Source organism: Ammospiza caudacuta, chromosome 31 (genome assembly GCF_027887145.1).
Source record: "Ammospiza caudacuta isolate bAmmCau1 chromosome 31, bAmmCau1.pri, whole genome shotgun sequence".
NCBI classification, from domain to species: Eukaryota; Metazoa; Chordata; class Aves; order Passeriformes; family Passerellidae; genus Ammospiza; species Ammospiza caudacuta.
In genome coordinates, this window is record NC_080623.1 from 560,317 (window position 1) to 570,201 (window position 9,885).

General features: G+C 50.5%; 1 protein-coding gene across 1 annotated transcript; it reads left to right on the plus strand.

The window, feature by feature from the left end:
- Positions 1–6,357: 6,357 nt before the first annotated feature.
- On the plus strand, positions 6,358–7,590 carry LOC131569695 (zinc finger protein 418-like). The gene is given in 3 exon segments (XM_058821958.1): positions 6,358–6,859; positions 6,862–7,244; positions 7,246–7,590. Coding segments are annotated over 3 exon segments (1,230 nt in total).
- Positions 7,591–9,885: the final 2,295 nt, after the last annotated feature.

Sequence of the window (9,885 nt, forward strand, 5' to 3'; positions counted from 1 at the left end):
TGCTACTTTTCTCATAACTTTCTGGTTCACTTTTTGACAAATGACACACCCTCTTGTAACAGCTTTAGCCAGGCTATATACACCAATGCATAGGTTATTTCTTAAGAAATGATCACATAGTCCTTGGACTCCCCAGTGAGTTATTTTATGTAGTTCTGTTAGCACTGTCCGAGCCAGTGCTTTATTCAAAAACACCCGTCCATCTGAGGTTAACCATTCTCCCTGATGTAACTTTAAATCTTTTATAGCTTCTAATTCTTCTTCACTAAATACAGGTTCTTCCCCTTTTTCAGGTGTCATTTTTGCCTTCAAAATTTTTACTGGATCCCCTGGTTCTAAAGCTGCTTCTTTGGCTATCTGATCAGCCAGTCGGTTTCCTCTAACTTCTAAACTGTCTCCTCTTTGGTGCCCCTTTATATGGACCACTGCTATTTCTGTAGGTTTCTGTAGAGCTTCTAATACTGATCGGACTAGGTTCTCATGGGCTAAGCTCTTTCCCTTTGAACTTAAATACCCACGTTCCTCCCATATTTTCGCAAATGTGTGAACTGTCCCATACGCATAGTGGGAATCTGTATAAATGGTTCCCCGGTCCCCCTCCAGTAAGTCCAGTCCCCTTTTCAGGGCATATATTTCACAACTTTGGGCTGACCAGTTTGGGGATAGTTTCCCTTTTTCTGCAATTTGTAATGTTTCTCCATCTATAATGGCATAACCTGAAGCTCTTTTTCCATTTACTACCCTCGAAGAGTCATCCATGAATAAGCTTCTTCCAGTTGCTAGAGGCTGATCTTCCCTAAATTATCTTGTTCCCTGGCTATTGCCTCATCGAGACTGAGCTTTCTACAAAACCTCCTGACGTGTCCTGCCTTTCCACAGTAATAGCAATGTCGCTCTCTCAAAGAGCCTTGAGGTGTCTCCATCCCGCTTGCACCTGACAGTACTGACCTATCCTTGCCTCCTCCTGGTGGTGGACCTGCCCACCCTGCATTTTCTCTAGCTACAGCAACCATGACCTTAGCCTTGGCCTTTGCTTTTTCTTCCTCCCTCCTTAAATACACCTTCAATGCCTCTTTTAATAACTCATTAATGTCCTTCTCTTGCCAATCTTCCATCTTTTCCAGTTTTCTCCTTATATCAGGCCAAGATTTGGTAACAAATTGGACTTTTAGCAGCATTTGACCTTCTGGGGTGTCTGGGTCTATTCTAGAGTACAACTGGAAGTTCCGCCTTAGGCGATTAAGCCAGGCAGCAGGAGCTTCATCTTTCTCCTGTGTACCCTCAAATGCCAATTGGGTGTTAGTTCCTTTTGGAACTGACTCTTTGATCCCCCGAATTATCAAAGACCTATATTCCATCATGGCCTTCCTCCTCTCCTCCTGGTTAGGGTTCCAGCTGGGATCCGTTAGTGGAATTTCTGTTCACCTGTTGGCACCTGGGATCCTGGACTGTTATCTTTCTCCCAAATTCTGAGGCCAGCTGCCCTAATCATCTGGACCTCTTCTGGGGAAAATAATATACTCAGGATGGAATTAATCTCCCCCCAAGTGTAGATATTTGGACCTAGAAATTGATACACTTGGTTGGCTATGCCCACTGGGTCCTCAACTAAATGCCCCAACTCTTTCTTGAATCCTCTCACCTCAGAAGCAGTTAGGGGAACATTCACAAAGCCAACACCTCCCGCCACTCCTCCCATAGGAACCTCTCTGAGGGGAAAGAGTCTCTCTGCCTTGGAGGTCTTGGATCTGGTGCTACAGTACGGCCCATCTTCAGATGCCAAACTACTTTGAGGGATATCTGGGTTACCCTGAACTTTCTGCCCATCAGCAGGTGCATTAGCTGATAGCTGTTTATTGGGCGAGGAGGCATTTGTGTCCCAGCTAGGAGGAGGTAAAGGGACAGCAATAGGAGGGGTAGAAGAGCCTGAGCGGATACTAAGCGGAGCTGGAGAAGGGGTGGGGAATGCAGCAGGTGGAGTAGGCACTTGTGGTGATGCAGAAGGAACTGAAGGAAATACTGGGTTTATCATAGCGGAAGCTGAAGAGGTAGAAGGAGGAATTTGAGCAGGTGGTAATGAGATGGCAGCTGGGGGAAGAACCTTGTTTGAGGAGCTTCAGCCTCCTCCACTGAACTTCAAATTTCTGCCTGATGCTCAGGAATTTATACTGAAACAACTGCCCGACCTCTTGATTGCCCAACTTTCCCAACATCAGGTCTTACATCTATCGGGACTTGAACACACGAAGCCTCGGCCTTAAGAAACCGGGTCGTGCCATTTGAGGTTCCTGAAGAAGAGGATTATAAAGTGGAGGGGCAGAAGGAGGCAAATAATCCAGGGGGTCCCATCTTTTACTAGTCCTATCATCCCCTCCTTCATTTCCCTCTTTCTTCCTCTGTACCTTACAAATTCGCATCCCTTCATCCCCAACAGTGCTCTTTAACCAGCAAGATACATACAGTAATTGCTCATGATCAGTATCGCCTTGAGCTGTCAGATAATTATTTAATTGTTGGCACATCCACTTATCCTTTGTCCCACACCAAGGCCATCCTCCTTGCAACTCTAATTCTGGCCACACTTCCACACAATAATGGATCATTTCCACTTTATCTAATCCCTCTGTGGCCTCTATAGAATCCCATTTTACTAACAATTCGTGCCTGACTCCCTCAGTCAGGAAAAATAACTGCCTGATTTTTAGTTTGCCTAACCCGCCAATTTTTAGGCTGCACCGTATCAGGACTTAAAAGCAAACCACAGCCTCCTTCGCTGGGGTTTCTGCCTGACTCCTTTGTCAGGACTTACTTTGCCTGCAGGGCTTGTGAACCACCTGAATCCTTCTCGGGACGGACAAATCTTATTCGAATCCTAAGGATGCTAAGACTAAGCTGCATGAACGGGGTTCTTTCTTTGTCTCCACATCAAAATGGAGCATCTCCAGCCAAGAAAAAAAGCCAATCTTGGCCTGTCTTGGTTTGTGCTAAGAGAAGAAGAACGATGTAGAGAAATCCAAACAAACAAACAAAAAAAACCAAAAGGCACAAAATATTCATGACTGTGGGAAGGAATCCGCCAGGTCACTGCCACATAAAATCCTCCCTATCGCTCGCTCTAGTCCAAGTCTTCATCATGCAAAGGTGCCTAAAAACGAGATTGACCAAAAGCTGTGTTTGGCCTTGATTGTAGCACTACTAACAATTCTCCTAAGGGACTATTGGGATGTATATACCTCAGTCTCTTGCCGGTCTTTTTACTATTACACCCTCCAATTTTCCAGGTTTCAATAAAAAAAGTCCCAAGGGTGCCTCTACTGACTGGGAATTTCAAAAAAACCTCTCTGAATTACCTGGGAGAGGCTGAAAATTTCTGTTCAGTGGCAAGCTGTGATTTTAAAAAATTGAATCCCTGTTGGATACCTTGGCTTTCCTTCCCAGACTTGCCTGCCAGCTGCTTTTGCTCTAGAGGGAACTTGCTGGAGTAGGGATGGGTTGGAAAATTGGTGTGTGTGTGTTAAATGTGCCAAGGAGGATTTACTGCAGCTTCTCCCTCTTTTTGGCACAGGTATCCCCCACTCCAAAGGCCAACAACTCCCTGCCACCACTGCCTCTGTATGACCAGCCTCCCACCAGTCCCTATCCCAGCCCGGATAAAAGAGGATCCCAGTTTTTCCCCAGGTCTCCGTCGACGAACGGTGAGAAATTTGCAAACGTTTTGGGAAAGGCTTCCTTTAGAAACCTTTCAGAAAAAAGGAGCATTTTTACAACATAAATTCAGCAATACTGAGGGGCTTCTTTGTAATGGGGTGTTGCTTATTCCCTCAGAAAACAGCTTTGGTTCAGAGTCTCCTGGATTCTCTCAACCTCCACGAATTCCTGCAGAAAGTTCCTATGGCAAACTGCGGCCTGTAAGTGACCAGCAAATTCTATGGGTTGTATTGATAAAATATTTTATAAAATATTATGTAAGGTTATATTATTACATTAATAATATATTATAATAATTTTATAAATATTATAAAATATTGATGTTCAAAGGGTAGCATTCCCTAAACAGAGCTGAAAAAGAGGTGGAGAGCAAATGCCAGAGGAGGTCAGTCCTATGGTTTATACAGTTCCTTTCCTGTATATTTGGGATTCTGTTTATTTCCACCCCCTTTGGTTTGAGGAGTTTGGGTTCATGATCCCTAATGATGAAGATTTTGTGTTGGTTTTGCTGCCTGGAAAAGGGAAATTTGCCAGAAAAGGAAGGGAAGAATTAAATCACTTAGAACTTGACAAATTCCATCTCCTACGATTAACTTTGAAATCAAGTTGTGGGGTTTTCAAATCCCTTAACCAAATCATACTAAAACATAACATTTTCCTTTTCTTGACTTTCTCAGTGAATGAGGTTGCAGAAAAAGAGCATTTTTGGATATTCAAATAATATATTCTGGCCGGGTTTCTCACGAACAGCCAGAAACGCAGTACTAAGGGGTCCACTCTCAGGTCGAGGGTCTGGCTGCCGGCCTCGTCTCACTCACACACACATGTGCACATCTCCCACTCCCGCCACCGGATTTCTCACCAGTCTGGTGCTCCGGTGCTGCTCTGCATCACTGCTCCTGAGCCGATCCCTCTGGTCCTGATAGCCAGCTGTCCTCTGAAGATCCAAGATGACCAGTCCTGAGTCCTCTTGCGGCGTGGCTATTCCGGACGAGCGCCCCCAGCTGAAATAAACAGGGCCAGGAGACTTCTTCTCCTTTCTAATGCCTTTATTAAAAGTGATCAGCTCAGGATTGGGCGGCTTGGCAGGGCTGCAGTCCCCGTCGTCTCTCCCACGGCGGCTCAGAGGAGGAAGATATGCGCAGCTTTGTCCACTAGGGGCAGAGCTGGGGATCAGGTCCTCGTGGGAGCCTTTAGGGCCTGGTGATCCCTTCCAGTTGTTGGTTTGATCCGGGTCTTGCTTGCTCCCAGACCGGGCCCGGGGGCTCTCAAAGACAGGGTGAGGAACAATGAAGGTTTCCAGCATCTCTGCAGGCCTAGCACTCCGCTCCTCACATCCAGACATCACTCCAGTCTCTCAACTCTTATTTGGCTCGTTGTATTTGGGGTTTTCTCCGTGAGTTTGGAGTTGGGGTCCCACAAAAAATGCTGGTCTTGGAGTCACTTTGCATAACCCCCCCCACCTTCTCAGGTGTCTTCACTATTCTGGGAAAGGTACAACTTAGCCTCAGGCAAGGCTCTACTAATACAAAAGGAGTGATTAGCCTCAACAAACCGTGATTACAATGACAAAACACGCAGAACTTGGGCAGGGACAGTGATCTGGCTGCCTTTTTGTAACTTTTTATATTAACCGAATTTTTGTTCATAACACCAGCCGCGCGGGCCGGGGCCACTTTGGAACACCCCCAGGGCAGAGTGCAGCTGCTTTTGGGTACCGGCACTGCCCGGGCTGGGCTGGAAGCAGAACAGTAGCGGGAGGGAGAGGAGGGACAGAGGAGGAGGAAAAGGAAAGGGAAAGGGCCAGAGAGGAGCGGGAAGTAGAGGAAGCGGAGGGCCAGAGCAGGAGGAAGAGGAACAGCGGAGGAGAAGCTGCAGCACCAACCCCACGCAGTTCCCCCGCTCAGGCCGCGGCTGCCCCGGTTCCGCCCCTCCGGAGCCCGCAGGTGAGCGGGGAGGGGGAGTTGCCCCAAGCCCATGGCGGGCGGGTCTCCGAGAGGGTTTTTTGGCGGGGCGGGGATGTTTGGATCGTGCAGGAGCCCAAAGCAGAGCCGGAAATGGCCCTGCAGGGATCTCGGGAGGTCCCACGGGGCGCTGGCCTGGTACCAGCAGGGAGGGGGCGATCCCGGCTCTGGGGATCCCCAGGAGAGCCGGGGGGGAAATGCGGGAGCCCAGGAGCGGGAAGAGCCCCGGAAAGGGGCGATCCCGGTGCAGAGGGACCCCCGGCAGCCGGGAGGGGTGCGGGAGGCTGGGGATGAGCGGGGTCCGGGCCCCTCGAGCCTGAAAGGGGCGCTGGCTTCTCCAGCTGCCCTTGGACACCGGGTCCATCACACCCAACATGCTCAGCACTTGTTTTGCTCCCCAAACCAGGACTTCCCATTCCCAAACCTTGGCCAGGTGGAGGAGGAGGCTGTGAGGAGGAAGGAGATGGCCCAGGGCACCTAGGCAAGTGAGGAGAAGTCAGTGCCCATTTCCCCCTCTGTCCTGCTCCATCTTCCAGCCCAGCATGGCCCCCGGCTGCAGGACAACCCCACTGCTGATGCTGTCCAGTCAGGGATGCACTTGGGGGAATCTCCTTCCCCTTCCCTCTGGCACAGAGGCAAATCCCATCCTCTCCTTGTCCTTCCTCCTCCAGGGAAGGAGCTGAGGATGGAGAGCAGGGAGGACAAATCCCCACGGCAGAACCTCTTGGCAGAGGCCATTTTGAGTGGCTCCACAGGACAGGAATCCAATGGGGAGGAAAAGTTCTGGAGATCCCACACAAGGAGAGGCTGCAAACGTGGATCACGGGGATCTGAGGAGGAAAGACCCACCCTGTTCCAGGGAGGCGGCCAGAGCTTGGAGCCAGGGGTCCCTGAGCAGCTTCAGGATGGGGAGAAGCCCCACAAGTGCTCAGAATGTGGGAAGAGCTTCAGCAAGAGATGCCACCTGACCTACCATTATAGAATCCACACTGGGGAACGGCCCTATGAGTGTGGGCAGTGTGGGAAGAGCTTCAGCCACAACTCCAGCCTGAGCTGCCACCAGCACGTCCACCCGGGGGAACGGCCCTACGGATGTCCTGACTGTGGGAAGAGCTTCAGAGCCAGATCCAGCCTGATTTTCCACCAGAGGAGCCACACAGGGGAAAAGCCCTATGAGTGTGACAAATGCAGAAGAGCTTTCAGAGTAGCTCCAGCCTCCTCCTGCACCAGTGCACTCACACCGAGGAGAGGCCCTTCCACTGCCCCCACTGCGGGAAGGGATTCAGGCACAAGCACAGCCTCCTCAGGCACCAGCTCATCCACTCCGGGGAGAGGCCCTATGAGTGTCCCAGGTGTGGGAAGAGCTTCAGTTTGAGGTCCAGCCTGATTATCCACCACAGCAGCCACACGAAGGAACGACCCTACAAGTGTGGGGAGTGTGGGAAGAGCTTTGCCTGCAACTCCAGCCGGATCTGCCACCAGAAGATTCACAAAGGGAAGAGGCCGTACCAGTGTGATAAATGCAGGAAGAGGTTTAAGACCACCTCCAATCTCCTCCAGCACCAGCGCATTCAACACAGAGGAGAGGCCCTTCCGCTGCCTCAGCTGTAGGAAGGGCTTCAGGGAGAACTCCACCCTCATCAGGCACTGGCTCATCCACACTGGAGAGAGGCCCTACGAGTGTCCCCAGTGTGGGAAGAGCTTCAAGACCAGCTATGAAGTGACTGCCCACCAGCGGAGCCACATGGGGGAATGGCCCTACAGGTGTGGGGAGTGTGGGAAGAGCTTCAGGACGAGCTCCCACCTGACTGCCCACCAGCACATCCACAGCGGGGAGAGGCCCTACGGGTGTCCCCAGTGTGGGAAGAGCTTCTCCCAGAGGTCAGCCTTGACCCAGCACCAATGCAGCGAGCACTGAGGGAAGCTGTGGGAGTGTCCCCAGGGCAGGAAGAGCTTTGTGTGCTACTCCAGATGCACAGCTCCATCCCTCATTGGAGGATCAGCACTGGATGATCCCCAGTGACCCCAGTGGGCAGAGCCCTGGTGACCTTTGGTGCCAGTGATCTGTGTTAGGAAGAGACCTGGCTGGCTCCTGGCTCCCCATGAGCACCTGGACACATCCACAGACCAGCATCAGAAATCCATTGTGGAGAGCTGTTGCCCTGATTTTTTAAGATTTTCTAAGCCTTCTGATGTTTATATTCTTGTAACAAACTTTCTCACACACTTCCTGTAAATAACTTATTGTTTTGCATTCTTTGATGGAGGAGGAGAAATTTGATGGTCTGTTGGTTTGTCCAGAGTCATTGGAGAGGTGGGACTTTCACCCTCTGATCCACTGTCACTTTTGGAAAACTATAAATGTTGGAGTCAGAAAATAAACTTTCCTTTTTTCACCTTGACAACAGTGGTATGTGCGCTCGTGTTGTTTTGTGTCTTATAGTGACTTCGAGCAGATTTGTTGACTTCTGACCCCAGAAAAATCTCACTTTTTGCGTCTTTTGGTGGCATCAAGTAACACTGGATGGCCTTGGAGGTCTTCTCCAACATAAATCCATCATTTTAATTCTCTCTGCCCCACAGGCATCTTCCACAACCAAATCAGGTCGGATTGGGGCAAAACCCATGATTTTGGAGACAGTGGGGTAGAAACCCCTCCAAAAAAGGTTCTTCCCACCCACCCAAGCACGTGGATGCTCTTCTGGCAGGGACACATAAATCCTTTTGTTTTGGCCTTCAAACACAAAGGTTTCTGTTCATCCCTTTGAAAACCCTGAAATTGGGGTAAAAATCAAGACATTGAACTAAGGCTTGGATGGGCACGTGTGGGGACACAGCCTTGGGTGGGGACCTGGGTTGGAAATGGCCATGGACAGGGTCATGGGGGGACACAGCCATGGATGGTGACATGGGAGGACATGAACATGGATGGGGACATGAACTGGGAAAGCATCAGTGCCACCACAGTGCCACCAGCACCTTTATCTCAGCCATGGCGCTGCTTGATGCAGTTCCTGCCACCACGTCCTCCCTGCCACCATTGTGGTGTCCCAACCAAATGTCACCCCCAAGCAGGGCAGGATGGGAGCTTGTTCAGCTGGTGACAAGGGGCCCAGGAGTGAGTGACAGCCACCAGGGTGTCCCAGGGCCACCGCGCTCAGGGGACCCCAACCGCCCCTGGGGACAGGGCAAGGGTCAGTGTCACCCACAGGGGCCATGCAGGGCCATGCTGGTGTCACTGGAGGCATCCTGGTGGCAGCATCCCCACAGGTGTAGGGACATTGTCCCCTGGTGCATGTCCTGCTGGCATCATGTCTGTTACATGTTGGTGACCCAAGTTACATCATCCTTGTTCTCCTCCCCAGTTCTAGAATGTTCCCCACTCCCACTTTCCTATTGGTTCCCGTTCCCTTCAGCTCCTCCCCTGAATCCCAGTTGGTTGTTGCCCTTTTGTCCCGCCTTTGCACTGCCCTTGTTCCCTCTGCCCATTGGCCTCAGACCCAAAGTGTGGTGGTGTTTGCAGGGGCCCCAAGATGAGGGAAAAGATGAGAATCTTGACTCCGTGTTTCAGAAGGCTGATTTATTATTTTATAATCTATTAAAAGAAAATGATATATTGAAACTACACTCAAAGAATAGAAGAGAGGATTTCATCAGAAGGCCAGCAAGGAATAGAAAAGAATGATAACAAAATCTCGTGACTCTCAGAGAGTCTGAGCCAGCTGACTGTGATTGGCCATTAATTAGAAACAACCAACATGGACCAATCAAAGATGCACCTGTTGCATTCCACAGCAGCAGATAATTATTGTTTTTCTTTTCCTCTGAGGCTTCTCAGCTTCTCAGGAGAAAACTCCTGGCAAAGTGATTTTTCAGAAAATACCATGGCAACACCAAAGCTCCACCTCCCTTGTCCCATATAAAACCCTGGACCCTGCTTTGTTCTTGGTTCTTGGTGCCTGGAGCCCTTGGGTGTGCTGGCCGATAAAGCACCACTGGAACTCCCAGCATGGATCCCCTCCCGCCTGTTTTCCCCTGAACTGCAATCGCCACCGGCTGGTGCTCGCTGGGCCATCCCTGCCCTAGAGGAGATGCTCTGGGGAAGGCAGTGCCTGGGGCTGGGATGGGCTCTGGGCACTGCTTTGGGCTGGGGAGACTGAACTTCCTTCCCAGGGGCTTCTCCGGGGCAGGGCTTGGGTTTGGCCTGGAAACA